Source organism: Gadus chalcogrammus, chromosome 13 (genome assembly GCF_026213295.1).
Source record: "Gadus chalcogrammus isolate NIFS_2021 chromosome 13, NIFS_Gcha_1.0, whole genome shotgun sequence".
Lineage (NCBI taxonomy): Eukaryota > Metazoa > Chordata > Actinopteri > Gadiformes > Gadidae > Gadus > Gadus chalcogrammus.
The window spans coordinates 23,368,717-23,391,830 of NC_079424.1; the positions used below are offsets into that span (position 1 = coordinate 23,368,717).

Here is a 23,114-nt window from a genome sequence, read left to right on the forward strand (position 1 = left end):
GATATCAACAGAACAAAAATAGTCGGAAAGCCTACAGAAACTATAGATAGTTAATGTGACAATCACATTATTAAAAATAAACTTGGAGCAATGATTTACTGAGGAACTATTTTTTTGGGAGAATGCTTTTACAGGGAGTTCGCCGCCCCACCTGCCCATATGGACGGCACGCGCCTGCTATGCAGCTATAAGGCATTCCAATCTTAACTTAAGTCTTTAACTATAATCATAGATAGACGGTTGATCAGTATTACCTCAAGAATGTAGTCTCTCTGCCGCGCCGCTTGCTTCGTTCGTTGGGAGGACTCTCGCGCCTTCCTTGTAATCAAAATCAGTGCCGGCGGGAGTCTCGGGGAGGGGGGGGTGCAGGCGGGGGGGGGGGGGGGGGGGGGGGCAGGCGGGGGGGGGGAAAATTTCCTGGTTGCATTCACTTGCAGTCGGACATTTGAAACTCGCTTTCGTAAATGTCTTGTAAAAGCAAAAAAAAAAAGAATTTGGCACTGCCAACTGGGGTGGCAGCTGGGGTGGCAAGGCTTTTTTTAGGGTGGCAATTGCCACCCTATGCCACCCCAGTAGATCCGCCCCTGCCCGACGTCACTGGCAGAGTAGTGAGCTTGCACAGAAGCATACGGCCGACATCTTTCTTTATTCTGGGTGGAAATAGTAACATCGTTATGCCTTTAAATGCGTTTATGGAAAAAATTTTAGCGAGAAATGTGCATTTTACTTTCATAATGTTCACTCGGTGAATGTGAAGGATGTTTGGTTTGATAGTTATGACGAAGAGGGAACGCTCCGTTCACTTGCATGGACAGAGTCTCTGGTTGCTAAGCACCCTCATCGTCTTGGCGGACTATATCTCTGCTGATCAACACTACGAATGCTGGAAACACACCAGACACACCATGTGAAGTTATTTAAACCGATTATTGTTATTTATATCCGAGATTATTTAATCTAACCTGATCTAAACTCTATCATGCACCCAAACACGGCGGCGTTTGGGTTTCCTACCTCGGACTCCAGCGCAGCCACGGCCGACATCTTTCTTTATTCTGGGTGGAAATAGTAACATAGTTACGCCATTAAATGCGTTTATGGAAACATTTTTAGCGAGAAATGTGCATTTTACTTTCATAATGTTCGCTCGGTGAATGTGAAGGATGCTTGGTTTGATAGTTATGACGAAGAGGGAACGCTCCGTTCACTTGCATGGACATGGACTCATCTAGCTGCGTTGGCGCGTTGGAAGCGTTGAACCACCACACACAGATCAAGCGTCAGGTTAGGCGCGTTACTCGCGTTATACAACGCGAGTAACGCGGTTGGTGTGGCCGTACCATAAGATGTCCGCCATGTGCTTCTGTGCAAGCGTCACGCGTTACTCGCGTTAAAAGTCACATTTTTGAACTCGGCGCGTTGGTGTGTTGGCCGCGTTGGTGCGTTTACGTGCGTCTGCCTCGTCTAACGCCCCTAACGCGCCGCTTTAACTACGCGCCTTAACCAATGGTTCCCTATGCAAAAATGCTGATTTTCAACGCCTCTAACGCGCGTAACGCGTTCAGTGTGGCCGTACCTTAACATCTGCACGCTGCGAAGGAGGATGCAGCACAGGGCTCCAGACTTATTTTTTTCACTAGGAGCACTGTGGCCCCTAACTGAAAATTTTAGGGGGGCAACCAGAAATTTTAGGGGCACACACCGTTAATCAACATGCCAACCAAATTGGTTCGGGTGACCCGCACAATTTTTGATGAAACGAGTCGGGTCGGACGCCTGAACACGGGCGTTTTGCGATTGCGAGCGAGACTTCACCGGTGCTGGATATGTTAATCAGGAGCGGAGGAGTCAACTCAAACCGTCAACAGTGGATGATGTGCTTTTTTTGCACAGCAATCTAAAGCACCAAGCCAAACACCAGATAGTGTAATTCCCATCTAATGTTTCTAATTTTCCATCGGGTGCGGGTCGGGTGTCGATACCAATTTATAGTGGGTCTGGTCGGGCTACTGTCGGAACACGGGTCGGATGCGGTTTGCAAGATGTAAGACACGTCTCTATTGGCCAGTCTCGATCGGAGTGACAGCTTGGCAACATCCACAGTTAGTAACGAGAGAGGGAGCTCCCGATTCCCGCTCTGTCTCATCATGGACTTCAAAACTCCCTCTCTCGTTACTAACCGTGGATGTTGCCAAGCTGTCACTCAGATCGAGACTAGCCAACAGAGACGTGTCTTACATCTTTCGGCGTAGGTCCCGCCCACGAGATTCAGCTCAACAGCAAGCAAAGCTTTTGGATTCGCAAGCAAAACTTTAGGATTCGCAAACAAAACTTTTGGATTCGCAAACAAAACTTTTGGATTTGCAAACAAAACTTTTGGATTTGCAAACAAAACTTTTGGATTCCCATTAATATTTTTTTCATCACATTAATTTATCTTGCAATACAAAATGTTTTGATTGCAGTGTCGATAGTTTTGCTCTCAAACCTATTTTTTGATTGCAGTGTGGAAAGTTTTGCTCTCAAACCTATTATTTTTGATTGCATAATAAAGACACTGGTCGCACATGAGCGACCAGATGGAAAATCGGTCGCACACTCTCAAATTTTGGTCGCAAAATGCGACCATTTGGTCGCAGTCTGGAGCCCTGCAGCATGTAAAGCTGGAGCCAGGAGTCAAGTGTTTGAGATGCTGAGTGTTTAGAAAAAAATCCTCTCCACATATATCAGGCTGAGGTTTGTTGAAACGTGTTGGAACAAATATGACTAAAAACAACGAAGCAGACATACAGTAAGTGTGAACAAGAACAGCAAAGTAGAGCCAGGGGGTATCAATTAAACAAAGTAAGTCATGTTTGGAACAAATGTGTGAACAGGTGTGCGTGTATATCTAATTTGAAAAACAAGAACAAGGTTCAGGTTACTTTATTCGTACCCGTAGGTAAACTTGTGTTGCAGTTACAAAGTAAAGGAACAGGAAGGAATATTTTAAGTTATTAATAAACAAACAAAATACTCCACATACATCAGGCTGAGATTAAGGGTAGCAAAGTGCATCAGGTCGAAAGGAAGAACAACAATCGAGCCAGCAGCCGTTGCCGCCGCCACCTCCAGCAGTCGCCACCACCAACAGCCTTCGCCAGCACAAGTTGCCATCACTAGCTGCAGAAGTCGACACCACCATCCTTCGCCACCACCAGACAGCTCAAGCAGCCATCGCCTCTAACAGCAGCGACCTGCAGCAGCAGTGTTTGCCAGCACCAGCCAGCTCAAGCCACCAGCCACCGCCATCAGCATCAACCATCAGCAGCATCCACCATCAGCAGCCGCCGTCGCCAGCACCAGCAGCCACCACCTGCAGGAGAGTGAAAATAATCCCACAAGACCTTGAATAATCTGTCATTTACCAAGATAAAATATATAATTATGCTGTGCACGTACAAATAAAGATCAGTATATGCATCATAGAGGCCCGCTGATATAATATAGAAAGTTGACTATTCAAAAGAGGTAGCTATTTAATAAGTGTATCCCTGTGTCATGTCCAGCACATTCTTTTCTGGACTGTCCCATTGACTCAACTTTAAGGACCGATGCTGCAGCGGCTGCAGACTCGCACAGATTGTTATCTAAAGTAACCAGGTCTTTACTGCTCTCCTCAAAGGGATTCCCATTGCTGAGCAACAGCTCCATCAGGTCTTTGGTGTGACGTTGAAAACGCTGCTTTGATGCTGATCCTTCCTCATGATGAGGACGCCATTCAGAGTCATCACTGTCATTTACAGTGGTAAACTCCTCCAGGACACGGCTGATTTCCGGGTCAGTCACAATCCAGCGTTCCAACATGTCCGGGTTCTCTGTGAGGCCAATTATGCCACCCACTCCTTTCACCCTTTTGTTGGCTTGCTCATTTGCTTGGTCAAACGGCAAAGCTGAAAAAGGCTGATTGCTGCGAGTTACCGTCCAATGTCCCTTTTCAAACTCTGCCCGGATACTATCTGGGAGACAGTCGATGTCCTTTATAAACACTGGAAGCCACCGGGCATAGTTATGATGCCCGAGTGCAAAGAAAAGAGGAACAAACTTCTGCAGAGTTGTGACCATGAGTTTGATCTTCCGTTCATGATGTGCTCGTGTGAACATGAATATACTCTGTTGGTACTTGTACACAAGCAGCCAGAAGGACAATGTTGGGCTCTTATGGGAAACTCTCTCAGCCCAGTCCTCAAGGACCATCCCGGTTCCACTCATAGGCTCGCTTTAGAAGGCTGTGGAACTCCATGGGCATATCTTGTTCTCATAAAATTGGATGCCTCCAGAAATGATGTGGCTGCTGCCCCTGAATGCACTAGCCCAGCTTCTTTCAGGGCTTCAGGCCATCCAGATCCACACAGAAGATCTCCAATGGTATTCCAAAAAGCCATTTCAATGTGGAGCCCACCTAACATCACCAAAAACTTGTCTTCTCCGAAGATGTCAGGGAAGGTCCACTGCTATTTTTTTGCAAGGTCATAGACGGGTTGGTCCACTACCATCACAGGGACTTGTTGTGGGTTGAGGTGCTCAGTGTTTTTTTTCAGCAGGTTCCTTCCATGGTGAATCATTTCTGGGGTTGCTGCTTTGTCATGAAAAAGCGGCAGGAGGGCCTCAATGCTTTTTTTAGGGCTGTCCAACAACATCAGATCGAGCAGCATGGAATGAAGATCACATTATTGGAGTGCCACTTTCTAAATCAGAATCAACATAGAGGGTTTCATTTACTGCATTCATCAATGCCTCTTCATGCTGTCTTTCTGCATCGAATGAACCTCTCACCACTTGCTGCACAACTTTAACTGGAAGTTGGGTAACAAGATTTCGGCCCACAGGTGGTACAGATGTATATGAATGAGGCAGGATGGGTCCTACAATGCTGCTTTCTCCTGATTTCTTTGAGTTGATTTTCTGACATTCTTGGTGCAACCCAGGCTTCTCTGATGTAGGAAACTGAAATAGTGAAATCCCAGTTCCATGGAAGGATGAGCTTGCAGTGCGTGATGTGGGATTATGATCCAAGTTATCAAGGGCAGCAACTGTGAAAATTTGCCGATACAAATTTGTAGGAAAGACTATATCTGCATTCTTCCTGGTCTGTTGTTTAAGAACTTGACGAGTTGATATTTTGACAGCGCGTTTGCAGTCTCCGCTGAGAAAGATGAAGGACCACATGAATTTCAGTCTTCAAATGGATCAGTTTATGGCCAAATATTATGGCCCACTCACACATAGAATAGTGCTTCTTCTACAACTTCAGAAACCGTGAGTCGTCATGTAAATTTATGTACGTTTTTTATTATTATTATTATTATAATTATTATTATTATTTTAACGCATGGCATAGACTACACTGTTCATTCATGCACCCCCTATGGATTTTATTTTTTTCACAATACACATCATCATCATAATGTTTTAATTAGGCAAATCGTTTGCATGTATGTAATGTGTATAGCCTACTGGTGTGTAAGCTTATGTTGCAGTTCCGACCTGCCATGGTACGTTAAAATACCAACAACAACTGCGCTATCCGCTAGTGCACTTAGACCAGGTATTTGTCGGCCAGTTGCACAACTGCATTGATTTGCGAATGACCACAAAGATGCTCCCCTAGGCAGATTGCTGCATGTCATTTGCCACCCACTTATTCAAATTGTGGAGGTTGAAGCAGTCTGCATTTTGGTAAATTGCCATAACACTGTCATGTGCTTTATCAAAACACCATCAGTAACATTTAAATTAAGTTGATGTGGACGGCTCTTTTTTTTGTCCTATTTTTTCAGTGTTCAGTGCTGGGGCCCTCCTCCCCCCGAATAATTTTTTGTGTTTTTCATATAAAAACGAAGCATTCTGGTGCATTCTGACAAAATAATAAAGGCAAAATAGAACATTTCCTTACAAAGACAAATGGAGCCGGGGAACTAAGTTTTTACTTAATTTATTTGCCTTGTAGAATTCAGCAAGATTAAAAGTGCAAATACATCAATAATAATTGGGAATTACCGGTATACACAAGTTAACATTCTCTCACTCTCTCTATCTGTATGTGTGTTTGTGAGAGAGTGAGAGAATGTGATTCTAAAAGGGGTGAGTGTGTTACGGACAATCTATTGTGTTGGTAACTTCACTCATAAATCTATCTACAGGTATGTATGCATTTAGACAAATACGATAAAATATCAATATATGTGCAACCTTTTATGTGTGGTTGTTCAAGACACACTGAAGGCATGATGCCGCCATAGGTTTGCAGAGAACTATATACAATATACACACTGAAGGCATGATGCCGCCATAGATTTGCAGAGAACTATATACAATATACACACTGAAGGCATGATGTCACCATAGGTTCGCAGAGAACTACAGACAATATACACACTGAAGGCATGATGTCACCATAGGTTCGCAGAGAACTACATACAATATACACACTGAAGGCATGATGCCGCCATAGGTTTGCAGAGAAATACATACAATATGCACACTGAAGGCATGATGCCACCATAGGTTTGCAGAGAACTATATACAATATACACACTGAAGGCATGATGCCACCATAGGTTTGCAGAGAACTATATACAATATACACTTGAAAGGGGTGGGGTGGCGGTGTGGGGTTGTGAGGGCCGCTGTAACCCAGTGTCCATCCTCAGGGAAGGGGGGGGGGGGGTTGTGAGGGCCGCTGTAACCCAGTGTCCATCCTCAGGGGAAAGGGGGGGAGGGGGGGTTGAGGGCCGCTGTAACCCAGTGTCCATCCTCAGGGGAAAGGGGGGGAGGGGGGGTTGAGGGCCGCTGTAAACCAGTGTCCATCCTCACGAGAAGGGGGGGGTTGGGGGACAGAGAGAGGCAAGAGAGAGAGAATGAGAGCTAGAGAGAGAGACTACATTACTTGTACTGAAACTTTGCTCGTCTCTCTTTCTTTGCCTCGCCTAACCAGGATGTCCAGCACAAAGTAAAGCAAGCTAGATTACACCACTGGCAATATATTATAAAAAAGAACACAAATACAGTCTCCTTTCATGCATATGTTCTCATAACAAAGCTTTGCTTTGAGAAGGATCAAATAATATAAATGTTATCTTACCTAATGGTCTGCACACGGCTTGTGAAGCTCTCGAGGGCCCTTTTGATGAAGACGGCATCAATGTCCTTCTTCTGGAGCTTCTGGTACAGCATGTCGACGTGGGGCATGATGTTGTGAAAAAAACAAAGGAAAAAAACGAAGTCTTCGTCCTGTAGCATCCTCACGTAGCCAGATGCCTCTCTCACGCTGAGCTGGTCAAGTGGACCATGTGAACCCGTCTTGATGGCTTCAAAACATTCAAGGAGGTCATCTCGGTTCTCTAACACAGTGTTGACGATCCTGCTGTTAAAATTCCACCTTGTAGATGAAGCTCTGGGCAGTCTTCGTGAAACAATCTTGTCCAGAACGCTGCACCGTTTCGGTGGACGGGAAAAGAATGACGCAATACCGCTCAGATCGGAAAAGAAAACGTTGACTTTCTTGATGCGGGAGGTAGCTTTCTGCATGATCAAATTAAACTGATGTGCATAGCAATGCACATAATGGGCAAACTTAAATTGTTCACGCACCTTTTGCTGCACACCAGCCTTCTCTCCCCTCATCACACTCGCACCATCGTAAGCTTGTGCAACGAGTTTCAATTTTTCGTTGTCGTCGGCCAAAATCTGGTTCAGTCTCTCCAAAAGCACACAATTGCAATTGAAACTGACGTTGAATCCGAGATGGGAATAAACTCAAATTATTTTTCCTGCACTGCATGGTTGTCATCAATGTATCTAAGCACAAGCACCAGCTGTGTTTGCGTGGAGACGTCCGTAGTTTCATCAGCTTGGATGGCCAGATAGCGAGCTGACTCGACCTCCTCCACAATCCTTTCCCCTCCGACCGCTAGCATACATTCCAAAAGCTCGTTCTGCACCGTCTTGAATGTGCCCTTGAACACCTTGGCATTTTTCAGGTGTTCATCGAAAACTTCATCCTTCATCCATCGAAAAGTTCACCAATCCAAGAAAAATACCTGGGTTTGTGGAGCCCTCCGTCTCATCCTTGCCTCGCAAAGCCAACTCGAACACTCCGCAAAACTTCACACATTGGATGAGCCGGTTGAGGATGTGTCGGTTCTTGCTCACCTCGTCGTTGTGGCGACAGACAGCTAGCCGGTATCCCTCGTCCAGTTGAGTGGCAATGTTCTCCCTCCCAATAGTCGCAAATCTCAAGCTGCTATCCATGTGGATCTTTGACATCTCATGCTTCTTGATTTTCTCAGACAGATGGTGCATATCTGTCACACCAGTCGATATCCAAACAGTGCTGTCTTTCGTCAGGGTGTCAGGGTGGAAGAGTAGGCAGTGGTAGCAGAAGACTGCGTTAGCTTCTTCACAACCTGCTAACCAGCTTTTTTTCTCGTACAAATTTGTTAAAAATCCTCCGGTGTAGGACTTTCTCCCCTCTGTAGAAATTTGTTTAATGATTAATTTTGGTCTAGGAGGTCCTGATTGTTTTAATGCCAATTTTTATGAATTGGATCGTCAACTAAAAGGAACTTCTTTGAGAGACGAAACGGAATTGCGCACATTTGCAGCCATGTTGAAATCAGCAAGTGAAGTGACTTGATCGAAGATATCCCTTTGCGCTCTTTGCTCAGTTACGTATGACGCAAGCACGTTAGGGCGAGTACCAAATCCCCATTGAAAATGCATTGAAGGCTCAATTTCCGAAAAAATATGTTAACGGAGTCAACGGAGAAGGCTTGGGCGACTTTCAACGTCGATGAATTCGCCCAAAAAGAGGCGGGACCATTGAAACGTGACTTGAATCTGACGATTCTGATTGGCCAATGACAGATAATAAGTCTAGAACACTGAAAACTACTTTTGCCGTGATAGAAAAAAAAAAAAAAAAAAATCCTCTTCTCCCAGTTGGTAGTGCGTCGCCCAAATCGCCCCTTTACACCATCCGCCCCTGCCCAGTATTAAAGAAGATATACCATGATACTAGCGGAAAACTGTTCCTGCAGAGGTTGCTACCAGGTAAGTATTGCTGTAATTGTTCAACCTAAATAAAAAAAATCAGTAGTTTCTGAGGTAAATCGAATGAACCTTTTATAAATGGTTTTAGCTATGAACAATAACTAAATAGGAAATAGTAATAGGCCTATATTGGAAAGTACTATGTTCATTTCTAGATAGTACATAATCAAACCTGGGCTGTTACCAACATAAACCTTGGATAACTACAATTGTAACTTCAATTGATGGGTAATAGAAGTGTTGTTTCTAAGAATTGGTTGCCTACGTTCCTAGGAAGTACACAATTATACTTCCTATACTTCCTCGTTATTTACCTTCTTATTACTAGTGGTAATTGCTAGAGCTGTCAGTTAAACGCGTTAACGGTGTTAACGCAAACCAATTTTAACGGCGTTAAAAAATGTATTGCGCGATTAACGCAATTATTTTATTTAATAAAAATAAAAATATATATATTTTTTTTTTCTTTGGCTCAAAACAAAGAAGCAGTAGCCTGACTGCTATGTTCAAATGACATTTGTTCAAAGCAGTTGTTTAATTGCACTATAGGCTCTTTTTTAGTATCGTCCTGTTTTGATCAGTATATGCCAATGTTGTTATCAATAAAAAATCATTCGCACAAGGCAAGCCGATGCACTTCACCTTGTTGATGAGAGACTTAAAATTAGAAGAATTATGGGACAAAAAAATCAAGGGATATTTAGCATAGAAAAATAATTTGCGATTAATCGCGATTAATCGTGAGTTAACTGACATTAATGCGATTAATCACGATTAAATATTTTAATCGCTTGACAGCTCTAGTAATTACCCAATAATATACTATGTTTACCATATATTCACCACGTAAATACCTAGTAATTAGGGGACAGTAAAAGGAATGGTGACCAATGATCTTTTCCCCTCCATTTTCCTATGATGCGTTTCAGGAATATCTCCGTTAAGACGGACTCATTGCGAAAACGCATCGAGCTGTAGAAACGCTGTAGTATATATTCAAGACGCTGGTTCTCCAAAAAAAAAAAAGTGGAGCGCATCAAGCCTGCAGCATACAGCATGCGCGCTGTATACAAACATGAGGAGATTCAACCTTTTAAATTGAGCAGAAATACTTTTTAATGTAAAGTTAGTAATTCAATTTATCAAGGGGCTGTATTTAAAGCTACAAAAATAATAAAAATAAAAAATAAAAATAATAATTCAACGTCACTTAGACGTCGCCCAGCTGGTGGGGGGCTAATGCCATCAAGCGTTTCAGACGTCCACACGAATCCTAGCATGAAACCGCATAGGTCCGGATAGATTTGAAACCACCCTGGGACAAGGTTCCAGAAAAGTGCAGTTTCCGCCTGTCTGGACGGCTGGACGGTCGGCCGAAACGTACAAGACTTATGCGGTTTCACCAAAAAATCGGCTCCGTGTGGACGGGGCCTGAATCTCAATGAGGACAATAACAGAGTTGTCCTTTAATGTACCGGAGTTACACTGAATTCTGCGACCCACCGAAAAGTGTGACCCCAGGGGGCGCTGTTGCATATTTTCTGCAATATGCACGAGTTTGAAGCGTAGACAGGCATGACAAAAACATACATAAAACATAAGATCTCCCCCGAACCATTTATCTTTTTATTAAAGATGCTTAATAAATACATTTGATTGATTTGATTAGCATTTTACAGACCCATACAATGGATAGGGCGTTAGGTACGGTCATTCCCCATTGCTTCTTTAACCTCCTGCAGCTCAGTGAGAAACATGATGGATCCCATCTTATTGGATTATTGTCCAGTTTCAGCAAATTGCCAGGTACTGAAAAAAAGAATATCTCTTCAACAATGTCTGATGATAGATTCACTCGACACTCTAACAGAGTTCTGAGAGATATAGAATACACAAACATACTTAATCTCTTCATGGCTTCTGCCCTAGATATGCTACAGCGTGGCTCTGATGAAGGAATCCTCTGCTAGCTTCATCAGTCTGCCCCGAACTCTTTCTACGCTCCACAATAAAATGACCTCCTTATGGAGATATGCCTATGTTTATCTGGCTGTTGAAAAATATAGGATGCAATGAAAGTCTGTAGTACTTACATATGTTAGCTTCAATTGAGGTCCCCCACACACACACACAACACACACACACACACACACACACACACACACACACACACACACACACACACACACACACACACACACACACACACACACACACACACACACACACACACACACACACACACGTGCACTCAGACACAAACACACACTCACAGGTGTGAACTTTCACACAAAAACATACACACATACAGATGTGCACTCACACACAAACAGAAGGGTGTGCACTCACACACAAACACACACACACACACACACACACACACACACACACACACACACACACACACACACACACACACAGAAACACACACACAGGTGTTCTCTCTCACACACACACACACACACACACACACACACACACACACACACACACACACACACACACACACACACACACACACACACACACACACACACACACACAGGTGTGCACTCAAACCCTAGCACCTACTTTCTAGCTAGCTAGAGCTAGATAGACACACCACTGCCATGTTAGGGTTAGACACAGTGCTACCATGTTAACGCTCAGGCAAAACCCAGTGGTCATTCAAGGATCTTGATATTCCCCTTCTTCTATACACTCTGGCTTCTCTTTCGTCTGCCCTGCTTTCTCCTCCTCTCTTGGGTCCTCCTTCCTCTTTGAAGTAGAAGAATCATTGAAGAGGAAGATGAAGGCGGGGTGGTGCTGGGGCGGTGGGGTGGTTGTGGGGGTGGAGGTGGAGGGGGTCAGTATGGAGATTGGATTCCCACGATCTGCTGGTGAGCACCTAAGCAGGGCAGAGCATCAAGGGGCCCTCAAAGGGCCCTCAGAACCGGGTCCTACAGAGGTTTGTCAGCAGCTCTACGTTACATCACTGCCAAATAGCCATCACTGGCTAATTGGCGTACATTGGTGTGAACCCACACCTCGACTCCTTGGGAGATCAGAGACCTGTAGCACGAGGAGGTGGTGGAGAGACTTGGAGGACCTTCGATTGAATGCTATTAGGATTCATCAGCAATAAGAAACACGTGTGGCGTGATGAATAATAGGAAATGGTGGTCTAAATTTGTCGATTCTGCGCATACATCATTGATTGCACAGGCTTGGGAGCCGGCCAGGGATGGCGGTTGCATAAGGTGGACGCTCTGCTTGCTCGCCACGTAGCCACGTTGATCCCATCTCAGGGCCGTGATGCATGAGAAGAAGGTCGAATTAAAACACCTGTACCAGGGTGGCTGTATTGTGGTGGACTGGCAGCTCCTCCTAATTACAGCAGATTGGCCTCCAGTCCGTTTGTCCTTTGTTTCTTTCTCTGTTTGTCTTATTGCCGTAGTTGGCCTTGTGTTCTGAACGTGCATAGATTTGTCGCATTTGAAGGTGCCACATCATGGAATACTTTCACACATGCAAGTAAAATGGGCCTAAATCAGAGAAGCAACACAAACACTTTCTAAAGAACACCAGTTAGATATGGATGGAAGGTGGTAATCAGTCTTATGATCAATGTACCAACCGTTTAAGTATTTAGCACCAACAAAAAAGATGGATGCATTCCACTGCATCTAATGGAATGAAAACAAATGGTACAGTTAAATGACGGTTTTGGTTTTATATTGGCCGATAGTCTCACTGTCGTTCACATCCAGAGCAGATCAATCCCATCTCATGGAACCTGCTTTGGAATGGCAACGATATACAGGTTGGGATGCTAGCTCACCACACAACCTAATTTATGAGCACCATTTCAATATATATATATATATAATAATCTCTAACTAATGATAATGCCATGAAAGGGACAGATATATTCCCAAAGCACAGGGGCAACATTGGCTCTTTCAACACATTCTGTTAACGCCAGTGTTGGGAACGTTGCTTTAAAAAGCTTTGTCCTGCACTTCAAGTATTATCTTTGTAACAAGAGTAAACAGTTAAACAACATTTAAAGTGTGATTAACTCTATGGCAAATTAAATCTAATCAAAGTGTGTATGTGTGTGTGTGTGTGTGTGTGTGTGTGTGTGTGTGTGTGTGTGTGTGTGTGTGTGTGTGTGTGTGTGTGTGTGTGTGTGTTTGTGTGGTGGGCATGTCCTGGCTTGTGTTTAAAAACACTGGCTCTGATTGACTACCATGAAACATGACTTAGCCTTAGCCAATCATAATTGCTTATCTCGTTGTTTTACCCACCCGGTTTCCACACTAGCAGTTTGTGTGTGGAGCCAGGGGTGCGTTTGGATTACGCAGTTTATCATTATTTATTAATTCATAGTAACGCACCGCATTTAACGTTCAGTAACGGTAACGGCGCTATACCGAAGGAAACAGTAATTAGTTGGATTACCCCGTTACTGAAAAAATAACGGCATTACCTGACACCGTTCTTTTAAACTGTGTTATTACAAAAACGGATTAATGCACAGCCTTACTGCTAGGGGCTGTAATATAGTTATACTGAAACTGCCCCGATCTATGTGATGTAAGATGTGACTCAACAGGAGAGTGGTTCAGACGTGCTGAACCATCCAGTGAGTATAGGGTCATGGTGGGTGAGAGAAACACACCCTCTTACTCCTTGTTTCTGCTCTCTCCTCCTCAGGTCGGCGGGAGGGATAACCCCGCGGTGGACCCCGTCATCCACGGGCTGAGGGGCGTGGTCCATCACGGTCAGTACCCTGCTGGGCACCGCCCGGGGACATCGTAACCTGTTACCACACACACACATACACATACACGCACACATACACACAATCATACACACACACACGCACACACACACACATACACAAAAATACATACACATTCAAACACACACACACACACACACACACACACACACACACACACACACACACACACACACACACACACACACACACACACACACACACACACACACACACACACACACACGTGTTTATTGTCTCTTTAGGAGTTCAAGGGAATGTTTATTTCATGGATCGTTTTACCTAATCAAAAGATGTTGCCAGAAATTATGGCCAATGGGATAGTAAAATATCCAAGTTGCCTGTATCACTGTAATGTTAGAATCACAGTAATAGGCTCTTTTGACACGCACCGAAAGCCTGAACTCCTCCGCCTAATCCCCGCTGGGGCTGTGTGAACAAAAATGTCAGAATCCTTCACTCCGGAGTTAAATCCACCAGCCCCTGGTCTCCAGTCTGAAGGATCGAGGATTTACAACCAGTAAGTTGATGTGTTGCTGACGTGTTGCTGACTAGTGCTGATGTATTGCTGACCGGTTGATGAAGTTCCCATCATAAGACGGGCGTGAAGCCGGGAGCACGAGAGGAGCTGCTTCCTACTCTCCTCTTCTTTCCTCTATTTGGCGTTCCAATCTTCTTTCTATGTTCCTATCACTCTTTTGTTGAGAGTGAGGATACAAAACACTGCGTCTTCCGCTGCATACTTTCTGTGTCACCTACTCCTCTGGACTATCTCCAGGATGTGAACACGTCTGATGCGGCTTATCTCCGGCTGTATGAAAAGGCCACTCCTGCTCGTCTCCGGACCTGATTCTCCAGATCCTCTTGGGTTCATGTGTGAAAGGCCTATACAGTGCCCTGACTTCAGAAGTAGGAGCCAAGCAGGTCTGACAACATCCATGCTATCCTGAACATATGTCTGTCCAGCGGTGCTTCTCTAACCCTCAGACCTTCTTGTCCCAGCAGCAAGAGCTTCACAGTGACTTTTCATGCTGTTCTACTGGCATTGTCCTTTGAAAAACTGAGACGTAGGCTCTCAGCCTCCCCAGTCTGCCTCTCAGGAGCGCTAGGCGGTCATCACTCATGTGGCCCCAGAGACCCACTCAGGTCCACTGAGGGCTTGAGGCACCCCACGCCCGCTGCCAATGTTGGATTGGACCACTTGTTCAGCATCTAAACACACTCCCAGCATGCACCCTGCCCGGGGCTGGAAATGCAACCCCAGACAGAAGCCCCAGCCCCATAATATGTTGCAATGTTAATTTAGATAATATGAACACGCCTGGTGATGTAAAGAGGTTTAATGTACGGAAATCCAAACCAGCCCAAATGGCCAGAAGATGAAACGAGGCCGAAGGGGTCTGTCTCTGCCCCCACCGCGAAGATGTGAACATCAAAGTCAATACATATTTAAATATCACTACCAGTTACTAGGGTGACAGTTTGCCCACACCGCACAGCCGGGACCAGTGTGTGTTAGTGGGTGTGCGAGTGTGTGAATGTGATTATGTGCAAAATTTGATTTAGCTGAACTCTATATTTGAAAGTCAACATTCTTCCTTTGTACATAAAAAGAAAGTCCTTTATATTACACAACTTCCAGATGTAGATAATATTCTTCATGGTACAAGTATAAGTTCATTTTTAATAAAAAAAAAAAAATCATTAATTCAAGCACTTAAGCCAGAGGAAGTGTACTGCTTTGGGGGGGAAACTAAAATTAACAGTGGAAGAACTAAGTGAAATTATTCCTGGCCACAGGCATCAGCTCTATAAAAACATTTTAATTTGTGTGTCGGAATAAGCTGATACTGCATTAAGTGGTAGCAGTCTGGCTGACAATACATTAACTCTGTTATTGGGTCTCCATGCCTGTAGCAAGAAATAATGAAATAATGATTTCCCAGCCTTGTGAGGTTTCATAAATAGTTTACTTTCAGGGAACTCAGTTGGTCTGTTATTGTTGAATAAATTATTTTGCAATTAAATGTCCCATGAAATGCTATTTTATGGATGCTTTAATATAGGTATTAGTGGGCAACTAACACAGCATTCAAAGACGTTCCCGAAATTCAGCCGTGGTGTAGAGTTACAGCCACTCCGAGCCAGTCGCACATTGAGCTTCCCCCAAATGCGCTGTTTTGGTGTCTGTAGCTATAATGCAAATGAGGAGGAGGGAGGCGGGTTAAGGAGGAGGGTGGGGGTGTGGCCCTGAGCAACTTGCAGCCACGGTACCATGCGCTCTGTTTACAGTGGATGTAACGCAATGGCGAGGCGCACACAGCTTTTTGCCGTGTTCTGTAAATATTCTAGAACACACGGGGGTCCTGGAGCTCTATATCTAAATAATATCATATTATACATAGATATCTATATCATATCATACATATTATCATGGCCAAAAGCTGTGTGAGCCGATATTATGAATCTCAAACGACCGCGTTGGGTTCTCCGACGTTCGTGGTCCTTCCACGTCCACATCAATCTGAAGTAGACTGAACCGCGACATGGAGGAGAAAGGGATACATTTGCGTGTAACCCTTGTCCCATGTAGTTAAATAATAAATCTAGAGTGGTTAATACAATAAGACTGGGCCTGGGCTCGTTGTAGGAAACTACAACTTTTATTCATATGTTACTGTTAGATAATTTTAATAAATGACCACCACAACTGTATTTTAAATGTAAAAGTATTCATTCACATATTTATTCACAAAATGAAATACTAGTTGAATGTATTTTAGGAAAATAAACAAATAAACCAATAAAATAAATAAAATCAGATGCACGGGATTCTCCAATTTACAACAATGCAAAATCAATGTACCACACACAATCAAATTAACAACACACTTTAAATGAGGTTAACCCGTTGCAGGCCTGTTATTTGAAGCTTGTGTGCGGTGGGGCCTAAAAACTGTACTGGCCGCTTCACTCAGCGTTGAGCTCAAAATAAAAGCACGTGCATGTGTAAATCAGTACTCACGAAATCCAGGGTGTAATTAGTAGGGGCAGAAAGGGATTGGGGGATGATATTCTCACGAAGATAATGGCAATGGCGGTGGCAATCCAAACACACACGTGGGCAATGGCGGTGGCGAAGTCACAAGGAAAGAAAACACAGAAAACAGCAGGGCCATCTGCTGGAAACCCCTCTCTCCAACGTCCAGCTCCTTCAAGCATATTATCCAATGAGCCATAATATCAAACACTATTTCATATCGAACTAGCATTAGCTTTGCGTTAACTTAAGTCACAATACAAAACTACGATATGCGGGCACATTAACACAGAATGCTACCGCTAACTAGCACGTCGCTAACCGCGTTACACATCCAGTACTCTTCGTTACTATAACAGTTAGATATAGCACAATGGAGGCATACACATCGTATTCACCTTTTTGCAGGTCACAAAGAAGTTTATATCAGGACCACGAGTAGTCGACCTCACGATAAAACTTAACTGCTTCCCACACTACGATGCCTCCTCTTAGCTCTCAGGTCAGGTCAGGTTTCTTTCTCTACATGTGCTCACTACTCCCACACTAACCTGCTGCACTAGTCCCGCCCTTTACACGTCGAGACTTTATTCGGATTGGCTTGTGAAGTTTGAATGCAACCAAAGACAAAACAGAACTTAAATGATTTACGTGTGGCAGGTAACAGGTTAAGTTAAACATAAACACGGCTTCTTCCTCTTTTATATCCTGAATTCACAAATATTTTAGACTTGATAAACTTAGACCTTTATATTAATTTATCTTTTAACTGTAAATAGTTTTATTAAACGTATTGTATTTATGCTTTTAACCCGCACACATTTTAACCCATTTTATTATTATGAACTCTATTTATTTATGAACATTTAACACAGCATTTTATTATACTGTTAATTATTTTTATGCTCTGTAACTTATGGTTTTTTACAGGGCTACACCCTCCCTCTTCTGAACGTGTAGATGTCCTCATCACACCATTTGTCTTTCTTTAACTTGGAAGATTTTTGTACAGAGCTACACCCTCCCTCTTCTGAACGTGTAGATGTCCTCATCACACCTTTTGTCTCTCTTCAACTTGGAAGGGTGTTTTTTGTTCTCCTCCTCCATGTACCTTTTGGATGTTTTGGACTTTTTCCTTGATTCGTTGTCTTGGTTTGGAGGGTTTAACTTGAGTTGGATGACCATGCCATGGTGCATGATGGTAACTGGTTCACAAGATGGATGACCAGGTTTCTCATAAGTGAATCTCATAGATGGCTTTGGTTTTCTCAGGGATTTCCGGATTGTAGAAAACCTTTCACTTTCACTTCTAGCGCTTTTGGCAGCTTTATCACGTCTGGCTCTGTTTAACAGAGGTGAGCTTGCTCCCTCTTCTGAATCTTGCAAATCTTCCGCAGATTCAGTATATGTCTCTTGGACATAAGAGTGTGACAGAGGACGTGAAGCACCTTCAGGCGGTTCCTCATACTCTGTTTCTGAAAGTTGTTGATTTTCTGCAGCTTCACAGTTTTCCTCTTCAGAGTTTTCACTTTCTTCAGAACTCTGACTCTGTTCATCCTCCACAGGTTGATTGATCATGTTTAATCGTTTCCTGACCTCATCCACATCAAAATCTGGAGGATTGTGGACAGTTTCAAACTCTGAGCCTGAGGACTCTGTGTCACCTTCTTCAGACTTGGTTGATAGATGTTTCCGGGTAAGTTGAGCTCTTGTTACAGGTCTCCGAGCAGAGTTTGTATCATCCGATTGGTTAGACAACATAACCATGTACCCGATGGGCAACAGGTGGTCTCGATGAAGAGTTTTTACCACACCTGTACCATGCTCTGGTTTGACCTTGTAAACAGGCAGATTAGGCAACTTCTCCACAACAACATATGGTGTTGATTTCCATCGATCTTGGAGTTTATGCTTGCCTTTTAGACCCAAATTCTGAATGAGAATTCTGTCACCTTTCTCCAAAGGTGAATCTCTCACACGGTGGTCATAGCGAGCTTTGTTTTTCAGATGACTCTTTGTAGCAGCGTCAGATGCCACTTGGTAGGCTTTTTGTAACTCTTTCCTCATCCTGGCGACGTACTGTTGGTAGGAGGTTTCACTTTCATCATTTGGCGAGATCCCAAAACAGATGTCAATGGGTAACCTTGCCTCCCTTCCAAACATGAGATGATAAGGGGAGTATCCTGTGGAATCATTCTTGGTGCAATTGTATGCATGTACCAGGTGGGTGATATGTTGACTCCAACTTTGTTTCTTTACAGTGTCCAGGGTACCAAGCATTGCTAAAAGTGTTCTATTGAACCTTTCTGGTTGTGCGTCCCCTTGTGGGTGATAGGGGGATGTTCTTGACTTCCGAACCCCAAGCATAGACAAGAGTTCTTTGATCAGGCGACTTTCAAAATCTCGTCCTTGATCCGAGTGTATCCGTGCAGGTAGGCCGTAGTGCACAAAATACTTCTCCCACAATACTCTTGCAACGGTGATAGCCTTTTGATCTTTTGTAGCAAATGCTTGTGCGTAACGTGTATAATGGTCTGTCACTACCAACACATTAGCAACACCTCTAGAGTCAGGCTCTATCTGCAAAAAGTCAATGCAGACTAAATCTAAAGGGCCATTACTTGTTATTTGATTCAAAGGCGAGGCATGCTGAGGGAGTGTCTTCCTGGAGATACATCTACCACAGGTTCGAATGTACTGCTCGACCTCAGCTGTCATTCGCGGCCAATAAAATCTGTCTTTGATCAGTTCGGTAGTGCGTTCCATTCCCATGTGACCGCACTCATCATGTAGAGACCTTAACACCATTGGGCGGTATCTGGCTGGTAAGACAAGTTGTTTGATCTGTTTTCCGCATGTTTTTTCTTTTACTCTGTAGAGTAATCCATCCTTTAATTCCAACTTTCGGCTTTCGCGTAAGAGCAACACAGTCTCAGGTGAATCATTTTTTGAGCGTGTCAGCCCTTTATTCTTTTCCAGTGCCTTCTTTAATGGCCCAATTGTTGGGTCCATGTCTTGTGATGCCTGGATATCTTTCGGACTTAGCTGATCCAGCACGTTCATGCTAAGGTTCACTGGGAACACATAAGCTTCTGGTACAGCTGCAGCAGGAGCTCCCAACTGGTCCACCAATCTGTCGGGCACATCAGCCTCTCCACTGATGCAGGCTCGCTTGCAGAGGGCTTTGATGCCAGCAGGTGGGACACTGGTCCACTCTTTAGCCTCCTCTGGAGAGTATTGTCGAGACAACAAGTCAGCATCGATATTTTGCCTCCCAGGTCGATATTGGATGGTGAACTCGTAGGTGGCAAGGGCAGCGAGCCAACGATGTCCGACTGCACTGAGTTTGGCAGAGGTCAACACATATGTTAATGGGTTGTTGTCAGTTCTTACAGTAAACTTAGCTCCATATAATGTGACGCCCTGCCCCTCTCTCTGCCTATTGGTTGTGGGTGGAGATTGGGAAAGGGCGTCAGGCCAATTGGCCACACCTGTGGATCCTAGGGATCCAGAGATTTAAGGGCTGGGTAGCCATGTGTTGAGGCTCTCTTTTGCTGCTTCTAGGCTGGGCGCTGGGCTCCGTCTTCCACCCGCCATGTGGTTTTAAGTATCATCCCTTTTGTTTAAATATAATTGCTTATGTTTACTTTAACGAGTAAAAACGGGTTACTAATAAACTAGTTTCTCTTTATGTCATGTGTGGACTCCCTTTGTTTTGCCACTACCTGACCCGGTGTGTGACAAAATGGGGGCTCGTCCAATTGTTTAGTTTGTTAAGGGTCATTTGGTCAAATTCAGCCTGGATGGTCTGAATATGGTTTGTGTGCTGGCATTTGCTTTGTGTTCCTGTTAGGAATTGTAGTTTTGCATTAGTAAGTTGTTTGGTTTCAAAGGATTGATTGGCTTATTGGTAGCACCTGTTGAAGCCAAGTCAGTAGCTGCCAGTGTTGGGAGTTCCACATGTGACTTTTGTCTTTTGGATTTCAGTTTTAGGAGGGATTTGGTCGGTGGAGTTTGGAAGTAGTAGAGCATTGTGTCCTATGTTTTGTTTTTTTGCTTAAAGGTTAGTGTTTTGGTTGTAGTCAATAAAATCAAGGTTGGAACTTTGAGTTTGGTTATTGCGGACAGTCTTGTAATGTGGTATGGAACCATGAATCCCCTGTGAGGCTAAGAAGACTGGTTTCCAATAGGGGGACTGGTCTTGGGGAATTTTAGTGTGGCTGCAAAAGTGGGTAGAGCGGTTGTCTCGGGAGCACATCCCCGGTGTAAGAGAGGGTCGCTGATTGCCAGTTGCCTTTTTCTTCCCGGTGGGCTAAAGTGCATAAATACCCCCCATCAGTAGCGGCACGAAGACTAGGGATGGAGTTAAGGTAGTTATGGGGTCGCTAATGTCTTAGTTAGTCAGGGCTGGGGAGGTTCCATTTTGGTTTGGCTGTCCCAGACTTTGTTAGTGGTTCCAGCTGATATTGTTTTTGTTTTTTTCTTTCTCCTATTCTATTTTGTGAGTAGGTAGTCCAGGTATGGCATCTACAGTGGATACATTTGTTGTCTCACCGTCAGTAGCACTACTGGATCAGTGTACTAAAGATGCTAATTGCTGAGAAATATGAGATTGAGATATTGGATAAAAAGTTAAAGGAGTCTGTTAAGGGAAGTTTGATGGCAGGGTTGCTGGAATTACTGCCATGAGCGAGGGCACTGGAAAAATGATTGTCCTAGACACCAGGTATTGTGAAGAGCTTTGTCTGGTTGTAGAGTTGGTTGGTATGGCGATGAATTGGTTGGTATGAAGATGAGTTGGTTGGTATGGAGATGAGTTGGTTGGTATGGAGATGAGTTGGTTGGTATGGAGATGAGTTGGTTGGTATGGAGATGAGTTGGTCGGTATGGTAAAGAGTTGGTCGGTATGGGAGAAGTTGGGAGTGGAAGTTGGGCATCGCCGTGTCTGTTGGTCAGTAAGCCGGACACAACTTTTAGGCCATGTACTGATTTTCGTAAAGTTAATAACGTTACGAAGCCAGATGTGTTTCCTCTTCCCCGCATGGAAGACTGTATAGATCAGGTGGGGTCTGCCGTTTATGTGACTAAGTTTGACCTTTTGAAAGGTTATTGGCAGGTTCCCCTGTCTAAGCGGGCAAAGGAAATTTGTGCATTTATTACACCTTCTGCCTGGAGAAGGACACGCTGCTGGAACAGTACGACGACCTGTCGGACCTCAACGCTGTGCAGATGGAGAGCGTCCGCGAGTGGGAGATGCAGTTCATGGAGAAGTACGACTACGTGGGTCGGTTGCTGAAGCCCGGGGACGGGCCTTCGGAGTACACTGACGAGGAGGATGTCAAAGACCACCTGAAACACGACTGGCCCGGCCTGGTCTCCTGTCAGCGCCTCCTCCTCCCTCCGCCTCCACCCCTTCCACCTTCTGGTCCCCCTCCAACCCCAAGAAAATGTCTACCTTCTCACTACTCTTAATGTGCTCCTAGGATCCAGGTTGCTGAGTGGAGAACGGGGGTAGATGGGGAGGAGTGGACGGGATAATGTGGTGGGGCCCCTTTTCTGTAGGGGGGGGGTGTGACGCCCTGCCCCTCTCTCTGCCTATTGGTTGTGGGTGGAGATTGGGAAAGGGCGTCAGGCCAATTGGCCACACCTGTGGATCCTAGGGATCCAGAGATTTAAGGGCTGGGTAGCCATGTGTTGAGGCTCTCTTTTGCTGCTTCTAGGCTGGGCGCTGGGCTCCGTCTTCCACCCGCCATTTGGTTTTAAGTATCATCCCTTTTGTTTAAATATAATTGCTTATGTTTACTTTAACGAGTAAAAACGGGTTACTAATAAACTAGTTTCTCTTTATGTCATGTGTGGACTCCCTTTGTTTTGCCACTACCTGACCCGGTGTGTGAAAATAAGTAATCGTGAAATTTGTCCACGACAGCCCATTTTAATGCCAGAAATTCCAATTGATGGACTGGATAGTTGTGCTCTGAGTCTTTAAGCTTCCGACTGGCGAAAGCTACTGGTCTGAGGCCCTCAGGATATTCCTGGTTCAGGACAGCGCCTAGGCCATTCATACTGGCGTCCACATGTAAGATGTACGTCTTAGTGGGGTCAGCGAATGCTAACACTGGGGCATTGATCAAACAGTCACGGATACGCTCAAAAGCGGCCTGGCAGGCCTGAGTCCACCGTTCTCCGAAAAGC

General features: G+C 44.4%; 1 protein-coding gene across 1 annotated transcript in view; it reads left to right on the top strand.

The window, feature by feature from the left end:
- ptprga (protein tyrosine phosphatase receptor type Ga) overlaps nt 1-23,114 on the top strand; it is a 331,197-nt gene that overhangs the window by 214,964 nt on the left and 93,119 nt on the right. The window contains exon 6 of the mRNA XM_056605312.1: nt 13,792-13,858. Coding sequence (XP_056461287.1) covers nt 13,792-13,858 — 67 coding nt within the window. The remainder of the gene's footprint in view (nt 1-13,791; nt 13,859-23,114) is intronic.